We start from the raw sequence: 24,127 nt of genomic DNA on the forward strand, positions 1-24,127 counted from the left end.
GTTGCCATTTTGAATTAGATAATTGCATGACTGAGAAAAGGCCTGAACAATTTGGTTCTACTCTTGGGCAACTGGATTTTATCTGTATGGATCTCTGATCTGAATGTGTTACAATTCACGTTTATTTTCTCTACTTTTTTAAACCAATACAAACCACACCCAAACACGTATCCAGCCAGTGGCTAGGGAAGACCAGCAGAAAATCTTTGCTAATAAGCCAGTCAGCACATATTTACCTGGTCACAGGAGGAAACTAATGGCTATGGTAAAGTTAATTTCTGTTCTGTGATGTTTAAAACTTTTTTCTAAGGCCTTCTATTGTATTTGCCAGGAAAATGAGAGGTTGAATCCTTCATTTAAAATCCAGCTCATGTCTTTCTATTCATGCCTGAAGATCTCTGACCTTTGTCACCAATCACTTAGTCATGATTTCAAGTTCCCTGTTTTTTAGGTTAACCATCAGAGAGTAGCACAGGTCCACAGAGAGGGCTCCATGACACTGGAAACCAGCATCCTCTAATTACAGAGACTTACATGGAAGCTTGGTCTGAGCTAATGGTCATATTTTGTTTCCTCTGTGTTCCAGTATGGGCTTACGATTTTTTTTTAAGAAAATCTGATTTATCCAACACTTGTCATAATTGGCCCCAAACTTTTCTGTTTGCTGAAATTGCCAATTCTATTAAGAAAAGCAAGAAAGATGCAAAATACTTGTTACTTACAGGAATCCCAGGTTTCCCAGAAGGACCAGGAGCTCCTTTTTTCCCTTTAGGACCCTAAAAATGTAAATCACACTTGTCAATTGATTGTATTAAATTTAGTATATTAAACTGAAGGCACAGAAAAGAATTTCGAGGCCTGGATGCTACAGCACAGCGAATACTGCCACCACCTAGTTGGATATCTTTGGGACTGCCATTTAAAGTTCCTGGGAGTCATTTTCTTTAACCCCCAGCTGGGAGAATTTGACCAGATAACCTATGAATTTCCATCTAGCTCCAAATTTGTGGTTTAAAAATTTAAACCAGAGTTCTAAAAGGGAACTGAATAGATTACTTAACAAACGTCCCCATTTTCAGGAGGGGCCTTTGCCTCCCTGTTGAAAGTGGTTAAGTACTTACTGAATAGAGTAAACATTTATTGAGCATTTTGTATCAGGGATTTTGTTACATGCTGAGAATGCTAAGTCAAAGCCCCTGATCACAAAGCACTTAAAGGGGAGTAACAGACATGGCCCAATGAGCCTAAAATGCGCTATCTGGAAGCATAGAGGAGAACATACTTGTGAATCAAAGAAAAGATATTTCCCACAAAACTGTTTGTTTTTCCATGCATAAGATGTTTTAAATCATAATTGATTCAACAGCAACTGGTCTGCCAGGATAGTTAGAAACTTTACCCTTACAAATCACGCCATTATTCTGATGATATCCTAAAATTATTTTTTAAAAAAATGTGGAATGATTAGTTCACAAATTTTTTAAAAAAGCATATGATCATTACCACACACATTTCTCAGAGGTCATCAAAACTTCTCACAAACAGGATATTCCACCAAAATGGGATGTTATGTTATTCAAATCTGAAGATAAATTGTGGTGAAGATTCAATTTAACAACAATAAAAAAATTTCATAAGATATTATATCTTCTGAAAATGAGCTTAAACATTTTAAGAAGAAATAGTATATCTAGTCACAGAGAAAAAGGGCATTTTATATATGGGATAAAGATCTAACTTTGTTTCAAGTTGATAATGGGGAGATATATGGATCAAGGGTTCTACTTCAAACTTTGAAAACTATCGTACTTGCCTACAAAAGTCACTGATGTAAAGTCTAAGGGTAAGGAAACCAAAAAATGTGAGATATGTGTGTGTGTGTATGTATCTTTCAGAACACAATAAAGAGGTAAATACTTTTAAATACTGAAAAAATTCTGGTTTCAGTTATCTTAAATAGGACTTATTAAATAGTATCTAAGATATGATAATATTCAAACATATAAATCAGTGTGTTTATCCACATTATTTCTTTTTATGCAAAGTGATAGATCTGTTTTAGATTTCTGATTCTCAAAATAGGCTTTTCCCCAGCTATGAATTTCAAAATAGTCCTCTGAAAGTCATGGTGGATAACAGTTTGAAAATAATATGTTTTTCATATACAAAAGCCTGATTTTTAAATGTTAAAAGTCTATCTTTGAGTATTAAAAACCAAAGTTATATATAAAGGGTTCAAGTCATAAAACTGATCCCATAAAGAACAGATTTAGAAGAATTATATTAATGTAAGAGAATTTTTCTTATCTAAGGGGATATAAAGATCTTCAAGTTGGAGAAAGATAAGAAGAGAAACAAGACTGTTCAACACTGACAGGTATATCTCTGAGAAGAACCCTTTACCCACACTGCTCTTTAAGACTTAGGGTAGTTAGAAACAATTACAACTCTAGATAAGTTGGGGGTTTGGGCACCGGGATGATGGCTAGAGAGACTAATGTCCTCATTGAGACGTCCACATAAACTGCCTTGAGTAGAAATTTCTGCAATCAGAGGTCTAGACCAATGGACTTGAGGGAGTCTGAGTCCCACAAGCACCTAGCATGGTAAGTGGAGCAGCAGAATGTTACTTCCATGTGCCCAAGAATATAAACGTATTCATGTGCCCTTAGAAGCCTACCTACGGAGATTTTGTGCCTGAAATGAGAAAACAGCTCTATGTGCTAACGTGGATCAAAGCATTCTGCCAGGAAGACCAAGGTAGATGCCAACAGGGTGGGACAATGGCAACTGGGGAACAAAAAAGTGATGTGAATTTCAGTGGATTCTAGTGTAAATAAATGAAAACTGAGGTCCAAACTCACCTCCCATTTCTCTTCCCTACCATTGCCACCCAGAATGTACCTGCAAACTTGACAAGAGAGCAAATACGGGAAAACTCCAGATCAAACATAAACTATTTGAGTGAATGAAATTAAAGGCTATCAATTGACTAGGTTTCTACCAATTAGGTTACTACCACCAGGTAGGATAGTCATTCAGGACAAATGCTAAGTTCTATTACAAAGAATGTAAATAAAGTTATACTTTTTGTATTCCTAAATTTATGGCTTAAGGTTCATATATGCTACACTTCTATGTGAATGTTTTATTCCAAACATTCAAACAGAAAAATAAAAAAGATTCACATATCATCACAAATTGATTACATTTTGCTATGACCATTATGTTGGGGATTATTTCAGAAGAGTTCAATATTGTGCACTAAAATCTACATATGGGGGCCTATGATCATGAAAACCAGAATGTTATTCATATCTGGATGATCAATAGGAAGGAGTTTCCAATAGAATAATACTAAAATAAAAGTATGACTATAAAATTATGCTAAAAGTGTATATTCTTACTTGGAATAGGAGAACTGTGGCAAAATATTTCTATTGAATGCAAAAATTGTTTAACAAATAAAAATCTATAGTTTCTGCTCTTTTTATATGTTCAATTTCAGAAAGATTTCCTTATTATAATTGTTGTCACTATAGCGAAAAAGAAGTAGTAGGTCAGCTAGAAAAACCAGTTTTACAATTGTTTTAAATACATAAAGCTCAACAAATTGTAGGACATTGGTACTTCTTTGAATTTGTGCATTTGAAAACTCAAAGTTGGAAATGCTGGATAGTCCTACAACTAAATTAAGAACCAACCAGTACTACACATTAATCCTACACAGAGGTGGCCAAAGACAAAGAAAATATGTTGTCATAAAGGTTTTAGTAGATGATTAATTGAATTGGTATAACTGAAAGGAAAAAAGTCACTCTTCAATCCCCACAATTCAAATATAATAAAGCTATAAGTATTCTATGTTACTTTCAAACTTAACTTGTATTATTTTATTTAAACATAAGTACCTCATAAATCAACAGACTTTTCTCTTCTAGTAATAGAAAAGGCATATGAATTTTATGTGTAGTCTTTAGAGTGCAAGAAAAATGTTGCTTTTTTTTTTTTTTGGCTAGCTTTGAAAAACAGAACGGTCCATTTCAAATCAGATCCATTTAAAACAGCTTCCTGTTCTTTGGCATTGTACTAACTCATAGACCACTGGAGTAGGGAGTCTGATTCTTCGGATAACAAATAATTTTAAATGTGCCACTATAGTCCAAGCCCTTTTTGTAAAAAATTTAAATGAAGCCAAATGGTTATGTTGATACTTTGCTAGTTCTAACTTTGTTAGAGAGTAGCTTTAAAATGTCAACATAAATTTAGTAAGTTGGGCAAGATGGAAAATCTCTCTTCTTTAAAATTGTATTTTTCATTTCAGTTTAGAGAGAGGGGAACAGGGGGAGACAGAGAGGGAGAGAAACGTCGATGTGAGAGTGAAACATCGATTGGTTGCCTTCTGCCCTGACCTGGGACTCTGGGACAGACAGTGCACAGCCCACATCCCGGGCATGTGCCCGGACTGGGAATTGAACCGACGACTTCTCCGTTTGTGAGTCAACACCGAACCAACAGAGCCATGCTGGCCAGGGCTCTCTCTCTCTCTCTTTTTTTAACTAAGACATTTCAATTCACTAAAATCTGGAATTTTGTTTTAGGAGGAAAAATAAGATTTTGGCTTGAATTTAAGTCTTTGAAAGACATTATAAAACAGTTCACTACATTTGTATTACAAAAGTCTTTTAAAATATGTAGTAGTTCTGCAATTGGTTTTGACTTGGTTTAACTTTTTTTTGAAAGTTGTTAACAGTCTCAAGTCTGAAAGCCCAATGAATGAATTAGTTGGTTGTGTAAAACTTATCATATATTACTTAATTTATAAAAGGTTTTAAAGGCTTTAATAATAGGAGTCAGGAAATAAAGTTTCTAGCATTGGTTTTGTTGGTAACTAATTCTGTGATATTAGGCAACTCAAAATGTTTCTAGACTTGAATTTCTTCATCTGAAAAATGAGTGAGTTGTCCACATGATTTAAAATGGTTATTTCCAAATCTAAAAAACAATTTAAAAGTTTGCAAAACCAAGGTGACAGTAATCCACTTGGCCAATTAAGGTGTCCCTAAATAAATAATACATAGTCAATGAGTATTCTTGTAACAATTATTATTATTTTAAAGTCTAGGAGGCCTTCCAATGTAATCCTGGACTGCATGCAAGTGCTACCCAAAGTAGGAAAAAACTGGTTCTCCTGGATTATATAGAAAATAAACCATGGCTCCTTAGCAGCCTTCAGCTCTGATACCCAGAAGAGCTGACCCTGTAGGCTGGATGTGCAATTGTTTAATAAAAATATTTGTTTTTATTGGCATAATTTTAATAGATACTAATAAACATCAAAAATTACTTCTGTAAAAGATTTTTAAAAATTACTTCTTCCTGAGATATGTCAAAAAGAAAAAAAAAACATCAAGAATATAAAAGTTCTAATTGTAGAAGATTAGCAATTTTAGAATCAAATCTTGGGAAAGCATTTACACCCTTAGGCACCTAATGCAAATATAAGCAAGTCCCAAGAAAGCAGTAGCAGTGTTCTAGGTTCACTGCTTTTTCCACCACTTTTCCTATTTGGGGTATTAAAAATTCTAAGTGATTGAGACAAATGCCTTCTTTCTCTGCTTTTTTTCTTATTAAAACTCGCCTTCAGTGGGATATTTTTATTTATTACTTATCAGTTCTTACTTATTAAGGAACCTGACTGGGAGTTACTAGGTAGATGCCATGGTTTCCAGGTGAGTGAAACGCCTTTGTAATGTCAGATTCAACCCAATTTTATTAGTTACTCCCACAAGTGGGAAACATAAGTATGAGTGTAAAAAATTAGGAGAAACATGGTCTCAAATTCATTACTTTTTTACCTATTCTCCCCTAATTTATTATTAAAGTAGAGTACATTTTCTAAGAATTTAAGTTAAAATCAGAATGCCGCGAAAAGCTGGGCAGCAATGAACTGATGGTACAAATTATAAAGCCAGTTGTTACATACAGTTGAGGCAACAACTATCAGTGCACAAAGAAAGAATTTAGTGAGCCAACAGATTTATTTTTTTCTTGATAACATATAATTGATTTGTCTTATGGAAAAAATATTTTAAACCAATCATGAGTCTGTGCTACACAACCTGTATCTGCCCCTACCTACTACAACTAAGTAGGTGTAACTGATGTGTTTTCACAGTGCAATGCTGATTTTTAAGGCTTGTGGTGTTTTCGCTTGAAATCTTAAGAAAAGACAATTACTTTGGAAAAAATTTAGGCAATTTTCACAAAGCCCGAGTAGGCTGCTGGCAAACGGACATTTGGATGGCAGTCAAAACACATAAATTAATCAATAATCATGTTTCAATACAATTACTGACAAATACCCTGTTTAGAACCCTTCAGTGATCTTTGCTCTGGAAGGGTGAATGATCATTTAAATTACAATGAACAGCAACTTCTTGTGCCTCTGCTTTCTCAAGCACCAATAAATTTCAAATTGCCTTAAACAATATCAACTTACTTCAGATCCTCTCTCTCCTTTTAGTCCTTGTTCACCTTGGTCACCTGGCTCACCCTTTAATAGGAACCAAAATAGAAATCACTATGAAGGAGAGACCAAATAAGATATATTAACATTATTTTTTTATGCCAGAATGACAAAGAAGGTTTTCAAAACATACTGGAGGCCCTTGTTGTCCAATGGTGCCTCTTGGTCCTGGTATACCCACATGACCCTAGGATAGAAAAGATTGTATTATTAGAGTAGATGGAGAATGTGACTTAGAGAATAGGGTAATATCATTTCAAGTGATAGCAAAATGTTTTAAAATTCAATTTAAATATCATAGAGATTATGATTCTCTTTTGGAAATAATATAAAATGTAACAGCCACTGGATAGTACAGTAGGTGAGAAAGGGTGGTGAGTTTTGGTTATGTTTTGTTTTTCCTTGTAGATTAATATAATGGGTTGAATGGTGGCCAACCAAAAGATGTCTGTGTCCTAATCCCCAAAACTTGTGAATGTGATCACATTTACGAAAAGAGTCTTTGCAAATACTGGATCTTAAGTTAGGATCTTAAATGGAGACTATCCTGGGTTATCCATCACATGGATAAATCCACTGACAAGTGCCCTTATAACACACACACACACACACACACACACACACACACACACACACACACACAGAGAAATAACAAAGGAACAAAGGAACAAGGGAGAGGGCCATGTCAAGACAGTGGTAGAACTGGAGTAATGTAGCCACAGAGGACATTGTCAGCCACAGGAAACAGGGAAAGGCCAAAGGGAGTCTAGCCTAGAGTTTAGGGAGGGAGCATGGCCCTGCTGACATCTTGATGTCCAATTGCATGTCTCTAGAACTGTGAAAAAATAAATTTATATTATTTTAAGCCAGTTTGTAGTTTTTTGTTATGGCAGGCTCAGGAAACCAATACAGCAAATTATCAAAGGAATAAAGGGATTGAGAACAAATTTCTTTTTTCAACCTATTCCCACAGTGGAAGTGTGCTATGGTGCCCATTTTTACATACTAAGTTTACTGCTGTTTGGACAGATCTACTGGATTAAAAACTGGGAGTCGCTACTCTATATATTTATACACATCAAGTGACTCTGACATTCAGCAATCTGTCACCATCCTAGCTCTTCTAAGAAGGAATGCTGACCTACCACATTTCCTTCAAGTGTGTAAACACAAACTAGCAACAATCCAGGGCCATTTCAGGTGAGAGTTACACATGAAGAATTCTGCGCGCAATCTCTTCTACCCCCTTTCCTACTGTCTTCTTCACTTCAGATTTTTTTTCTTTCTACTACCTGTTTATTAGAGGAAAAAAATACCATAGGAAAGACAGTTATCAGGCTTATCTCCTTTTTCCGGGCTGGGAGAAGGGATTGCATACACAGGGTAACAATATTTATTACCACAGAAAGATCAATTGAAGCCTTCTTGTTTGCATTCTGTGAGGCAAATGTTTATGGTTTTAAGATTCAACTTACTGATAAAGGAACTAAACCCTGTTTAAGGAAGTAAAGAGTGGCTAGAGAGAAAGGCTAGTTTGAAAAGCTTTCTATAGTACATGGCCATAGCTAAAGAGAAAACCATTATAATACACGACCCTCACCAGCAAAACAAGCAGAGCCAGAAAATAACAGAATCAGAACAATCAAGATAGAGCTTGGTACAAGTAAGTATGACTGTTACATAGATCACTTACCCAACAGGATCCAGGAGAGAAGTGATTGGTAAAGTGAGAGTGAGCATATGGACAAAGCTACAAAACTGAATTGTGAGTTTGCCACCACTCTTGTCTGTAGTTTTACACAGAGCTTTTTAAAACGAACTCATAGAATAGCCAACTGTCTCTCTTTGCTTTGAGAAGTCTGGATACAAATCTCACCAAAAACCAACCTGTTAACTAGGGGCTTCGCTATAATTCTTCTGGTCCTTTCCAGTTTAATAAATATTGACAAAGACTATATTTTTTGCAATGGTGAAAATTAAATATGTTGGAGTAAATATTATTATAAAGTTATGTAACCAAGGTTATGGGAAGTGATTAATTTTGCCTGATGATATTAGGTGGGAGCAGTTGGATGGCTGAGGGGTGCTCGGAGAGGATTTTATAAAGGAAGTGATGATAAACTGACTCTTGAAGGATGAGTGTTCCAGGCAGTGAAGTTAAAGGAAGACATTCTGGCAGAAAGAATAGCGTAGGGAAATAAATAAAGATTCATCTGACAGAATATGTTATGTGGAGAATGGATTTGAGAGGGCTAGGTATAGAAAGTCTAGTTAGGAAACAATGAAACTATGCAGGCAAAAAATAGTGAAAGTCTAAACTAAACTAGGGCAAAGTGGCTAGATTCCAGAGATTTAAGAAATTAAAAGAAGCAACAAATTGAATTTAAGAGATGAATGAATAGAGAAGAGAAGAAGAGAGAAGGGGGAGGGGACAGAGAGAGAGGAGAGAAAGGAAAAGAGAGGGAGGATTCATTTACTGGCTCAGACAGCTGGATGTCTGGTGGTACCATTTGCTGACCTGAGGACATAAAAAAGAGGAGGATCAGATTTGGGGAGGAGGATGATACCACAGTATGGGCATATTGAGATCGAGTTGCCTGTGATGATGTTCAATAGCTATTTGGATAAATGTCTGATGCTAAGGAGTGAAGGCCAAGTGAAGATTTACTTGTTATTTTATTGTCTGCAAAACATTCTGTAGCCTTGGCCAAACCAAAGTAAAAACGGAGTTTGGGATAGAACATCATTTGTTTAATGTTTTTCAAGTTTAGCCTGACTTAAACTTGGGTGTCTGCATGAATCTGCTCATATCCTTAAAAGTGACTGTTGACAGTATAATATGCTTCTTCCCACCATGTGCTCTGATGCTCTCACAACTTAAATGAATTTATCCTGACCTGTGTGATGTATAGTTTCCTGGAAGACAACTCTAATTTACTGTACCAATTTCTATACTGATAAAATATTCTTATTCTGTATGTCTTCTGTGTGGGATGTCCACGAGGCAGGGGCTGGGTCTGGAGTGCCCAGTGTTAGAGTCATGTCACCTCGCTCGGTCCCTGGCCTGTGGCAGATACTCCAAAATATGCTTGTTGAATGACCAGAGGTTTTATTATACATAACACATAAAATGTATCATGTATAATGATGCCTAGCTAAGTATTTATTGATAATGAGAAAGATACTTGACCTTTGTAATTTTTAGTTTCTGTAAGAGGAAAACAAGGAATTATGAAAAGGATTTAAAATAGTTTCCAATTGTTCACAGCCAAATGGAAACAAATTTGCATTATCCATTCCATTTTTCTCTCCTACAGCATAAGGGTGAGTTCACTACAATTGTAAGAATATTTATGAATGTTAAATAAAGTGTTTTTTAAAAAGTTTGGTGATTATTGAGCCCCCAAAAGGAATGAAGTACTGATACATTCTATAACATGGATGAAATTTGAAAACACTACGTTAAGTGAAAGAAGCCATACACAAAATCTATACAATATGATTCCATCTGTATGAGATATCCAGAATAGATAAATTACTAGAGACAGAAAGCAGAGTAGAGGTTGCCAGAGGCTGGAAAAATAGAGAGTGACTGCTTAATGGGTAAGAGACTTGCTTTTCAGGATGATGAAAATACTCAGGAATGAGGTAGTGTGTGATGGCTGCACAATGTCATAAATGTACTACATGTCTCTAAATTGCACATTTTAAAATGGTTAAAATGGTAAATTTTATGTTATATATTTTAGCACAATAAAAAAGCTTAGTGATAATGCTCACATTTTACTGGAGTGAAATGAACATACATACAATATATAGAAAAGCAAAGTATGATATTAGAGGAATGGCAGCGTAAGAGATCCCCTTGATCTCTCTCCTTGAAGTTTCAACAATTTGCACAGCTATAATTTAACAAAGGATTCCCTGCTCAATGTACAGCACACCTGAGAGATCTGAGCATTGAAACATGTAAAGGTGGGCAAGTGGGAGCGAACCAGGAAGGTGAGAGGGAGGAATGCTGAGCTGAGCCAGGGACACAGCCCTATAGGCTGGAGCTCATGGTGGGGCTCAGCCCTGAGAGGGCAGAAATGAGGTTGTGGCTGACACTCCCTTTAGCTGGGAAGAACAAAGCGTTTGGTGGGCATTCCTGCAGGAGTGGGCAGTGCAAGCTGCAGCTGAGTCCAGTGACCCGGGCAGAGACACAGCACAGAGGTGTGGCTGTGGTTGTCTGTCGATCAGCATTTCAGACAGTGAAACAAAGCCACAGAGCTTGGCCACCCCTTAAACTCCCAGAGCTTACCTCCCTTTGCCCTTAAGGTCAGACGGCAAGGCACATTTTCTGCAAACCCAAGAACAGGTACTAAAGTACACTCTGTGACTGGTCTCAAGGTCAAGGTACAGGGAGGATTCCATGGAGGTCAGAGGGTGCCATTAACAGGAAGACAAAGCTACTTAGACAGTAACAGGGTTACTCCAGACCTCAACCCCCACTCATCATGGCTAGATTGACGGCAGCACCCGGCTGCAGTGGACAGCACTGGGATTTCATGGAGCCCTGTTGTCCACTGCATTCCCCTGTTGGGTTGGATCCCTGGGGCTGGGGCGCTGGATCACAGGGAGGCACCCACCTCTCATTTTCTACCACCCTACAGAGATCTACGAAGCCAGAAAAGTGCAAGAGACTTTAAAAAGTTGTGATTCAGTGCCATCTACTGGTAATAGAATTTTTTTATATCAATCTATTAGGGAAATGCCACTCATACATAGATGCCTAGACAGAGAAGGGGGTCTATGAAATATCATGAATAACCAAGATAGTGAAGATGCTCAGAAAGAAAATGAAAAACTTCCAGGAAAAAAACTTAAAGACATGGAAATATGTGACTTAAGTGACAGAATTCAAGACTGCAGTTCTGAAAAACTAAATAAGAGGTAAGAAAATAGACAAGCAGTTTAATGAACTCACAAAACTAATCAACAAACAAAATGAATGCTTTCCCAAAGAGATTGACATATTTAAAAAAAATTCTGGAGATTTAAAAACTCAGTAAAAGAGATGAAGTTTGAACTAGCATGCATAGGAAATACAGCAGACCAGATAGAGTAAAGAATTAGTCACACTGAAGATAGAAATCTAGAAATGATGATGAGGGAAGAAGAGAGAAACTTGAGCATAAAACAATGAAAGAACTCTATGAGAACTATCTGACTCCATCAGAAAAAGCAATATAAGAATAACAGGCATACCAGAAGAGGAGAAGGAGATGGGAACAGAGAGCTTATTCAAACAGAATAGTTGACAGGAACTACCCAAAACTATGGGAAGAGCTTGATCCTTGAATCCAAGAAGTAAACAGAACACCTAATTACCTCACTCCAAACAAGCCTTCTCCAAGGGACATTGTATTAAAATTGTCAAACATTAATAACAAAGGAAGAACTCCTATCGTAAATTCATGATTATACTGTTGGAGAAAAACAAAAAGTAACCTATAAACGAAAGTCCACTAGGTTATCATCAGACTTCTAAGCAGAAACTCTGTAAGCTCCAAGAGAGTGGAACCAAATATTTAAACTACTGAAAAAAATCACCAGCCAAGAATAATATATCCAGCAAAGTTATACTTTAGGTAATGAGAGAGAAATAAAGACTTCCAGACACCCAGAAGCTGAGGGAATTTATCACCAGAAGATCTCTAGTGCAGAAAATACTCAAGGGGTTATTCTACCTGAAACAAAGGAAAAAAAAAAGGTCACAAAACCATGTGTAAGATCACCAAAAATCTTACAGCATAAAAAAGGGATAATTTGTGACAAAAAACATAAAAAGGGAGGGAATGAAGGTCTGAATTTGCAAAAGAGAATGGAGATGAGACATATTAAAAAGAAAAAGGATTACTATATATGAAACTTAAAAAAAAAATAAACCTAAGCATAATCACACACAAAAATTCCAAAACTGAGACACGTAACTTAAAAAAAAGAGGAATCAGAAGAAAGAGGTATGGAATACCACAAAACAAAAACAACAGACCAAAACAGAAGGAAAAGAATGAATGAAGGTACAGAGCTACCAGAAAACAAAAGATAAAATGGTTATAGCAAATCCTCATATATCAATAATTACGCTAAATGTAAACAGACTGAATTTACCAATAAAAAGGCAAACAATAGCAGATTAGATAAAAAAACAAAACCCAACCATATGCTGTCTTCAGGAGACACATCTAAGTGCAAAGACAAGGACAGACTTAAAGTGAAATGGTGGAAATGATTCTCCAAGCAAATAGCATCCACAAAAAAGCAGATGTAGCCATACTTATATCTGACAAAATAGATTTCAAGATAACAAAGGTAACAAGAAACAAAGACAGACACTTTATAGTGGGAAGGGAGACATTACATCAAGAAGACATAACACTTCTCAATATATATGCACCCAACCAGGGAGCACCAAAATATATAAAGCAGCTACTAACAGAACTAAAGGAAGAAAGTGACAAAAAGCAATCATAATTGGGGATCTTAATATTCCACTGAGAGCTCTAGGTAGATCATCTGAACAGAAAATCAATAAAGAAATATTGGTTTTAAATGACACATTAGACCAAATGGAAATAAATGACATTTACAGAGACTTTCATCCAAGAATATCAGATTATACATTTTTCTTCAGCACACATGGAATATTCTCAAGGGTGGGCCATAAATTGGGTCACAAAACTAACCCCAACAAATTTAGGAAGATTAAAATATTCTCTGACCTCAATTCTTAGAAATTAGAAATCAACGGCAAAAAGGAAGGAAAAAAACACACAAATATGTGGCAATTGAACAACATACTACTAAAATATGACTGGGTCAAAGGAGAAATAAAAGGTGAGGTCACAAGATATATAAAGACAAATGAGAATGACAATATGACATATCAAAACTTCTGGGATGCAACAAAAGCAGTAACAAAAGGCAAGTTTATACCATTACAGGCCTATCTCAAGAAACAAGAGAAATCCCAAGTAAACAACCTAACATTTCATCTTTAAAACTAGAAAAGAACAAATGCAAGTGAGTGTCCACAGAAGTAAGGAAATAATAAAAATTAGAGCAGAATTGAATAAAATAGAGAACAAAAAGACTATACAAAAATTAATACTATGAAGAGTTGGTTCTTGAAAAGATTAATAAAATCGACAAACCCTAGGGTATACTCACTAAGGAAAAAAAGAAAAACATAAACAAAATCAAAAATGAAAGGGAGAAGTTACCATTGATATCACATATATACAAAAGATCATACTAGAATACTATAAAAGGCTGTATGCCACCAAATTCAATAACTTAGAAAAAAATGGGTAAGTTCCTAGAAATATATAACCTTCCTAGATTGAATCATGAAAAATGGTAAAATCTAAATAGGGACCAATCAACAGTGAGGAAATTGAAACAGCCATCAAAAACCTCTGAAAAATAAAAGTCCAGGATCAAAAGGTTTTTCTAGCGCACTCTACCAAACATCCAAATAAGATTTGATACCTATCCTACTCAAACTCTTCCAAAAAATTGAATATAGGGCAATACTTCCTAATACATTTTATGAGGCCAACATAACCCTGATGCCAAAATCTGGAATAGATAACACACACAAAAAGAAAACTACAGACCAAGCTCTCTTATGAATACAGATGCAAAAATCCTAAACAAAATACTAACACATAACATACAATACATCAAAAAATAATATGTTACTATCAAGTGGCATTCACTCCAGGTGCACAAACTTAGTTCAACATACACAAATCATTCAATGTAATATACCACATTAACAAAACAAAGGATAAAAATCATCTAATCTTATCAATAGATGCAGAAAAAGCATTTGATAAGATACAACATCCATTTATGATTGAAACACCCAATGAAATGTGTATAGAAGGAAAGTACCTCAATGAAATAAAGGCCATAAATGACAAACCCTCCACTAATATCATACCTAATGGTGAAAAACTGAAAGCTTTTCTTTTAAAATCAGGAACAGGATGAGAATGCTCCTCTCGCACTTTTATCAACATAGTTCTAGAAGTCCTAGCCAAAGCAATCAGGCAAGAGAAAAAAATAAAAGGCATCCAAATTAGGAATAAAAAACTGAAAGTGTCACTCTTTGCAGGTGACATCATTCTATATATAGAAAACCCTGAAGACTCCACCAAAAAACTATAGAAACAATAAACAAATACTTGTTGCAGGACACAAAATCAATGTACAAAAATCCACTGCTTTCCTGGACACTGACAATGAAATTTCAGAAAAAGAAATGAAAAAAAAAATCCTTTTGCAAGTGCAACCAAAAGAATAAAATATCAATGAATAAGCTTAACAAAGGATGTGAAAGACCTATATACTGAAAAACACAAAGCATTAATGAAAGACATTGAAAAAAATAAAATGAAATGGAAAAATATTCTGTGTTCATGGATAGGAAGAATCAACATAGTTAAAATGGTCATATTACCCAAAACTGTAATATGACCAATTTAATGCAATCACCATAAAAATCCAAATACCATTTTTTAAAGAACAAGAACAAAAAATCATCAGATTTGTAGACCCTGACTAAAGACCCTGAAGAGCCAAAGCAATTCTGGGACAAAATAATGATGCCAGAGGTATCAGACTATCTGACCTAAAGTTATACTACAAAACTACAATAATCAAAACAGCATGGTGGACACTTCTCGTCAAGATGGCAGTGTAGGCAGACATGTCTTGCCTCTTCACACAGCCACATCAAAATTACAACTAAAATACAGAACAACCATCATTCAGAGCCATCAGCAATCAAGTTGAATGGAAGTCTGACAACTACAGAATTAAAGAAACCACATTCACCCAGGCTGGTAAGAGGGGTGCACATGTGGAACAGTCCCTCGCCCATGAGTGGTGGATAAAAATTCAGGGGGGATATATTGGGAACGAGGAGTCTTAGCTCTACACCAGGCCCCCTAGCCCAGGGTTCCAGTGCCAGGAAGAAAAGGCCCCACAATTTCTGGCAGCAAAAAACAATGGGGATTGAGTAGGCAGAAGAAACTGCTGAAGCTCCAAGCAGTTCCTCTTCAAGAACCCACACATGGACTCACCTACTCAGACTTAACTCCCTCTGAGCTCAAGTACCAGGGTAGCAACTTGAAAGGCACCAGTGGTAACAGGGAGAAAGTGAGGTGTCTGGCATCAAGGTGAGCAGAGGCCACTTTCCCTTTGCTAAACCCTCCCCCAACAGAGCTGGCAAGCTGGTGCCATTTCTGAGACTCCATCAACCTGGCTAACACTGTTTGACCTGGTTGACCAGATCCCCAGCGACTCCACCCTCCCCCAATTTACGGGCCCACCCTAGCTGTTTTTCCATATGAATGGCTGGTCTTGGCTCGTGCTCTACAACTTCCTAAATCCTCTCAAACAAGCAACAGCTGAACTCAGCGAGCCCCAGTCCTGTCACTAGCAGGAGCCAGCCCAGATTCACAGCTAGGCTTCACTTGGGAATCTCCAAGCCCAGCACAAATATCAGACATTTCATATGGCTTTATAGCTCAGGCAGGATGGCCCCAAGGAAAGACAGGTGGGGGCTGATCTTGGCCTGCACTACCTGGGAAACCCCAAGGCCAGAGCACCCAGTGCACCCAGGGGAGAGCTACAGACCATGTCAGAGCACCACCACGCTACCCCTGCACAGCTGATTCTCAACAGAGGGTGGGAGTTGGTGGTAAGTGGTCACAGCCAGTCCTTGCAACTGATGGGCATGAGTAAATCCCTCCGATTGATCTGCCAAAAGCAACCAAGGCTCAACTACAAGAAGAAGGGGTACTCAGCCCACACAAATGGCACACTTTGAGTACTCAGCTTGGGTGATGGGGAGGCTGTGCCACTGGACCCTACAGGACACCTATTACAAATGAGGAGACAAAGAAACATGGCCCAAATACAAGAAGAGATCAAAACTCCAGACAAAGAGCTAAACAAAATGGAGATAAGCAATCTATCAGATGCAGAGTTTGAAACACTGGTTATAAGGATGCTCAAGGAACTTAGTGAGGACCTAAACAGCATAAAACAGATCTAGTCATAAATGAAGGATATACTAATTGAAATCAAGAACAATTTATAAGGAAACAACAGTAGAGTAGATGAAGCCGAGGATTAAATTAAGGATATGGAACATGAAGAAGCAAAAAAGAGCCAATCAGAACAGAAAGAAAAAAGAATGAAAAAAAATGAGGATCATGTGAGCAGCCTCTGGGAAAACTGCAAGAGGTCCAACATTCACATCCTAGGGGTGCCAGAAGAAGAGAAAGAGCAAGAAATTGGAAATCTATTTGAAAAAATAATGAAAGAAAACTAATTTGGTGAAGGAAATTACCATGCAAGTCCAGGAAGCACAGAGAGTCCCAAACAAGATGGATGCAGAGAGGCCCACACCAAGACACATCATAATTAAAATGCCAAAATTTAAAGATAGAGAGAGAATCTTAAAAGCAGCAAGAGAAAAGCAGTTAGTTACCTATAGGGGAGTTCCCATAAGATGGTCAGCTGATTTCTCAAAAGAAACTTTGCAGGCTAAAAGGGGTTGGCAAGAAATATTCAGTCATGAAAAGCAGGGGCCTATATCCAAGATTGCTCTACACAGCAAAGCTATCATTTAGAATTGAAGGGCAGATAAACAGCTTCCCAGACAAGAAATATTAAAGGAGTTTAAAAAAACTAAATAGGTTAATTACCAAACCATGACTATATGAAGTGTGAAAAGGATTTATTTAAAAAAAGATTAAAACTATGAACATTAAAAACGCAAAAATACATATCTATCAATAATTGAATCTAAAAAACAACCTAAGCAAACAAGAACAAAGACAGAATCATGGATATGGAGAGCATTTTGACAGTTGCCTGATGGGAGGCAGGTGTGTAGGGCATGGGCGAAGAGGTGAGGGGATTAAAAAGTACAAACAGGTAGTTAGAGAATAGCCATGGGGATGTAAAGCACAGTATAGGAAATGGAGGAGCCAAAGAACTTACACGTATGACCCATGGACACGAATAACAGTGTGGGGATTTCCTGAGGGAGGAGGGGTGCTGGGTGGAGGCAGCCAAAGGGGGAAAAATCAGGACAACTATAATAGCATAATCAATAAAATATAATTGAGAAAAACAGCATGGTATTGGCAGAAATACAGACACACAGACCAATGGAACAGATGTGAGTCCCAGAAATAAAACCATATGTAATTTTTGTCAAAGGAGCCAAAAATACACAATGGAGAAAAGAGCCTACTCAGTAAATTGTGCTGGGAAAATTGGAAAGCCACATGCAAAGGAATGAAACTCTATTACAGTTTGTCACCTTGTACAAAAATCAATTAAAAATGAACCAAAAACACAAATATAAGATCTAAAATAATAAATTACATAGTAGAAAACAAAGGGATTAAACTTATGGAATTTCGTTGTAAAGAACATTTTATGAATTTGACCTTAAAGGCAAGGGAAGTGAAGGCAAAATGAAAAATAAATTGCTATATCAAACTTAAAAGCTTCTGTACAGCAAAAGAAACTGACTGCAAAACAAAAAGTCAACCAATCGAATGGGAGATGAAATTTGCAAACAATAGCTCTGAGAAGAGGTTAATATTCAAAATATATAAAGAATTAACACAACTCAACATCAAACAAACAATCCAATTAAAAAATGGTTAGGGGACCTTAACAGACACTTCTCCCAAGAAGACATACAGACAGCCAACAGATATATGAAAAGATACTCAACTTCACCAGCTATTAGGGAAATGCAAATCAAAACTACAATGAGATAACACCTCACACCTGTAATAATAAGTGTTAGAAGGGATATGGAGAAAAAGAAACCCTCATTCACTGGTGGTGGGGATGTAAACTAGTACAGCCACTATGGAAACCAGTGTGGCGGTTCCTCAAAAAATTAAGAATAGAGTTACCATATGACCCAGCAATCTCTCTTTTGGGTATCTACCCAAAAAACTTGAAAACATTCACAAAGATATATGCACCCCTATGTTCATTGCACCATTATTCACAGTGGCCAAGACATGGAAACAACCGGTGTCCTTCGATAGATGATTGGATAAAGAAGGTATGGTACATACATACAGTTATACCTCGGTACTCACTGGCTTCAGAACTCGGCAAACCCTGTATGTATCAAATTTGATGAGAAAAAAATGTTTCAGCATTCGGCGCTTGCTGGGGACTTGTTGCAGTTGCTATAACTTGTACGAGATGCTACCCCGCAAGAGAAAATGCTTCATTTGTTGCTTACTTGGTACTCATTGGTTTCAGTACTCATCACGAGTTCCGGAATGAATTAAAGACAAGTACTGAGGTACCATGGCACTATGGAATACTACTCACCCATAAGAAAAGATGAAATACGGCCATTTGCAACAACATGGACAGACCTTGAGAGTATTATGCTAAGTAAAATAATTCAGTCAGAAAAAGTAAACCATATGATTTTACTCATATGTGTGATATACAACTGAAACTCATAGACACAGACAACAGTACGGTGGTTACCAAAGAGGAGAGGGTGGGAGTAGTAAGGAGTAAAGGGGGACAAATACATGGTGATGGAAGATGGTGTGACTTTGGGTGGTGGGCACACAGTGCAACATACAGGTCATGTGTCATAGAAGTGTACACTTATAACCTTATTAACCTTATATAACTTTATTAACCAATGTCCCCCCAGTGTATTCAATAAAAAATAAAATCAACTTCTCTCAAAAAAGAAAAGCAAATATTTAAAATTATAACCTGAAACTACAAAAGAGTAATCTAACTCTAAATATAAAGCATAATTCCCATTGTGAATCAAGCTTGTCCTTGGGAGAACTTGGCAGGAAATAAGTGTGAATATTCATGACTTTGATATTTCTAAGTAATAAAATTATTGTGGTTGTCTGGCATGAGGTGACTGTTTAGAATAGAACCATCAACAAATGGTAAAATGATCCTCAGAGCCTAAGGACAGAATAAGACAGAAGCATAGACAAAGACAGAAAGAAAGATGGCGGGGGCGGGGGGAGGTCAAACCAGTACATGAAACATCCACAGTTGAAAACTTCATCAAGAGTATTTTTGAATGAGGGACGAGAATAGATTCCAAAGTGCATCTAGGGAAAAGTTTCCCTCTGGTGAAGTATTTCAGAAGAATGTATGACTATCCAGAAAAATGGGGCCAGGGTTTTTCTTCTGCTAGCCAGTGAAGAGACTCTTTTATTCTTCCAGAAGAATAGTTAACTGTTTGCCAGTAAACATGCTGATTTAGCTACCTAATAGTAGAGGCCAAAAGAAGATATTGCAAGAATCTGATTTTTCTGACAATGTGTGGAGAGGTCACAGAAAAAGCTAAGGAAGTTCAAGAAGCTTCTCAAATTATGCTGGAAGCAGTGGGTTGGCGTCACAACCCAAAGAAAAGCTAGTTTTAAGTAAAGCCACTGGATTCCTTGGATTAGGAAACACTTGTAGATATAAATGTTATATAAATTGGAAACAGAAGATGGTCATCACAATTTCACAAACATTTAGGCTACCTTCAACATTTGCTTCAAAGAGAGTTTGAGGAAGTAAAAGTTGGGTTTTCAGATTTCAGGCTTGAGAAACTCAGTTTATTAATAATAGTTGTTTACTTACTAGCTATCCATTCAATCTGGCTCTGTAAGACTTCATTTCAGACAAGATCACAGAAATTTTACATGAAAGCAGGGTATGTTGGATCAAATAGCCCATCGATTCATTATTTAAAATGAATTATATTTATGTACATATGATCTATGTACTATTATTTACAGGCTTAGAACAAGAAATTGTACAAGAAAAAAGAAGCCATATTCAAAATTGGAAAGTTAAAATACCTGTGAGAGAAAGATAATTAGCAACAGAAGATAGCAAAATATTTGTGTTACATAACTTCTATAAATAATATATATTATAGGATTACAGAAGAGGGAAAGATTGCTGTTAGAGTGGGTCAGGAGAAAAGGTAGTTTGAACTAGATTATAAAAACTAGATAGGATTTATGTAAGTAAACATTATATAATATTGTGAACAGGCAGAGAACATTGTGAGCAAAGAAATATGACAGGAAGTATAAGAAAAGAGCAGATTTCATTTAAGAACTGACATTGCAAACAGAAATGGGAGAGATATAATGCAGGAATACAGAACATCCTCAAAACAACTGTGTTGATAAAAAAATGACACAATAAATGCTACACATAGTCTAATTTTGGCTGATGAAGTTGGTCTCATAAAGTCTTTCTAAGAATGGATGAGAGTAAGAACTGACATAAAGCTTGAGAACATAATTTATCCATCCATCTGACAGCTCTTCACTGAATTCCTGCTATATACCAGTAACTTTGTGGTCTAAAAATTGGGGATGTAATAATTAAAAAAACACGCAAGAGTCTTATTTTCATGGATACTAAATTTTGGTGGTGGAAGATGGACAATAAACAAAAAACCAAATATGTAAAATAAGATATTGTAGATACCATTACATATCATGAAGGACAACTGAGTAATAAGATACAAAGTGATGGCTAGAAAAGGCAGCTGGAGAAGGCCTCTCAGGAAGTAACATTTCAGCTGACATCTAGATGAAAGCAGCAATGGAAAGAGATGAAGATGATTCTAGAAAGAAGGAACAGAAAGTACAAAGAGCTAGACTTCTTCCAGTGTCAAAAAAAAATAGGACACTAATAATTATCTGAATGATAGTCACTTTCATTTGAAACTGAGCAGACCAACAGAGAACCCTATTCAAACTTGGAAGCAAGATGTGAAATTTGCAGTAATTACCTTGTATCCCTCTGCTCCAGGCTCCCCTCTCTCTCCTTGTTCCCCCATTGGACCCTACAGAGACCACATGCAAAAATGATCAATTTCATAGCTGGATCTAAAAATCTGTAAATGCAGATGATATTGTCAGTGTGGATTTTTTTTCCTAAAAATATGAAACCAAATGTATAATAAATGTATTTAGTTCTATTAACTAATTTCAAACAATTGAATCTCAATAACACCAAGGACATCATAAGCATTGACTTAAAGAGATTCTCACAATTCTGCTAGAAAAACTATTAAGAAATGAAGTACAATTCAATATAAACATTCAGAAATGATGATGGAAGGAGACTTGAGTTTGGGTGGGGAACATACAATATAATATACAGAAGATGTATTATAGAATTATACACCTGAAACCTATATAATTAACCAATGTCATCCCAATAAATTCACTAGAAATAAAAAAAGGAATCTCAAAATAGTATTTAATTTACATAAATGATTTTAGACTATGGAAAAATATAAATTTTCAGGTGAATAAAGCATGTCATACATGATATCAAAATTAATTTCATTCTTAAAGTCAAGATGATTGAAAAAGATTTAAGAAGGACCACTAAGCCACTTAGTTCCACTAATTAGGAAAAAATTACATTTAATGATCTTTTAAAAGTATCTAATAGCTAACCCTACTTTACTGTTCTTAATCAGAAATTCTATTTTTATTCTCTAATCTGTGAAATATTAAAATTTTGACATAAATTAACCTAATAAACACTGTACTTATTAATTTTAATGCTTAAGGTAGAAAGTAATCTAATAAATTCACACTCCTAACTTTTCTAAAGATTTCTAATATAAAATTTTTGCTATGATAAGCTGTAGGCTTTTAATATATTTATTAAATTTCAGTGACATTCTTTGACCCTGGCATACCTGAATTCAGGAAAAAGAAGCCCTACTATATTCTATTTGCCCATATTTTTCCATTTGCTTTTACATTTTTGCATTATTTCCATATTTTTTCCTCTCAGAGGTTTAGAGAGCCTAGAACATTTTTAGTAAATAATCTTATATATTCTTAAAAATAAGTTTGTCTCTAAGCTTGATTTGATCAAAAAAATTCTGGACTCTTTCCTATCTATTTCTAAAACAATGTATAACTTTCAAGCATCTCCAAAGAGCCAGTTAAAAATACCAGGAGTGACTCCATACCGTGATCCTTCTGCTTTAGGGTTCTTTTATCCTTTTAACAAATTATATTTATTTCTGTCAACTAAGCATTTTTATTTTACTTGTTTAATTTACTACAACAGCTAATTTTCAAAACCCGTGGACAGTTAGCCCTTAAAATCTGAATTAGGAAACTGTAGATCAGTGATCTTTAAAAAGTCTTAGTTCTAATAATTGGTTAGATGTGTCTTGAAATTATTTGCTGTGGGTAAACATACAAATCAGATTTTTAAAAACATCAGCAATAAATCTGCATGTGATGATTAAACAAATATCTACCCTACAATTTCTATAGTATGTAAGTTTAAATTTTTTTTTCTTTTTTAGAGAGGAGGAAGGGAGGAAGAAAGGGAGGGAGAGAAATATCAATGTGAAAGGGAAACACTGATCGAATGTGCCACAACGTGGGACCAACCTGCAACGCACACGTGCCCTGACTGGGAATTAGGAAGGCAGTCTTTCACTTTGTAAGGACTATGCCCAATGAAGTGAGCCACACAGGTCAGGGATATAGCATGTACATTTTAAATAGGTTCTACAAAGGGTGTTATCATGCATTTAATGCTGGAAGTTAGATTTAGAAAGTCACTGTATTAAACTTGTATATTGTACTAAGGAACTTGACCTGGATAAAAATAGCTTTCATATTTAGATCATGTGACCATAAATACTGCTTTCCTACAAAAGTCATGTTACAAAACTAACAAAATAAAACTCCTGAAAGGATGTGATTGATGTTGTCAATCTATTATAGCAATTGCATTTTGTCTTGAAACATCAAAATAATTTCAGAAAAAGACCTACTGGTTCACCTCGAGGCCCAGGTAGTCCTAGGATTGTGTTATCTTCTCCTGGATAACCCTATAATGATGATAATAATTTATAAAAAAAATTAAAAGAAAACCTGTAAAATGTGCAGCCTATTATTATTTTCTAATATGTTATGAAATACATGATCTGGTTTTACCTTTTTTAAATAGAAAACTTTTACCTATAAAATTTAGCATATGATATTTTATACACAGCTGTAATTCATATGTGGTTCTACTTGGAAATGTCAGTCCCCTTTAATTACATAAAAAACAGCTTAAGAATTTTCACAGTGTCAGTTTTCCAATGATGTTACAAATCAAGAGTTCTGTCATAGTTTTTCATAACTCATCAAACATTTTACTATAAATGTACTATTGTTAGTCATTTAATCTAGGGTCTCCCAATCTCTTTCAATAAGTACTTAATTTTACTTTTACAAAGTTTTACAAATTGCAAAATACTTTAACATATATCAGTTCACCTCAATCTTGAAAAGAACCTATGGAAGACATTTTAATGATTATTGAAATATTCATCCCTTGTTATTTCTTTGTTTTTCTCCTAGAATTTGCAATACATCCCAAATTGAGAAGTGCTTCTTTAATTCTTTGAAAATGTTTGCATGCATACTTTCACAAAGAATACATGAATTCAATGTTTAACTTTAGGATTAAAAA

General features: G+C 35.7%; 1 protein-coding gene across 1 annotated transcript in view; it reads right to left on the reverse strand.

Annotated features, from left to right (window-relative positions):
* Positions 1-24,127, reverse strand: part of COL24A1 (collagen type XXIV alpha 1 chain) — a 299,775-nt gene that overhangs the window by 52,409 nt on the left and 223,239 nt on the right. Inside the window, 5 exon segments of the mRNA XM_054566926.1 lie at positions 723-776; positions 6,503-6,556; positions 6,663-6,716; positions 21,417-21,470; positions 23,442-23,498. Coding sequence (XP_054422901.1) covers positions 723-776; positions 6,503-6,556; positions 6,663-6,716; positions 21,417-21,470; positions 23,442-23,498 — 273 coding nt within the window.

Source organism: Pteronotus mesoamericanus, unplaced genomic scaffold (genome assembly GCF_021234165.1).
Source record: "Pteronotus mesoamericanus isolate MK-2021 breed Mesoamerican mustached bat unplaced genomic scaffold, CSHL_Meso_final contig_181, whole genome shotgun sequence".
In the NCBI taxonomy this organism is placed as follows: Eukaryota; Metazoa; Chordata; class Mammalia; order Chiroptera; family Mormoopidae; genus Pteronotus; species Pteronotus mesoamericanus.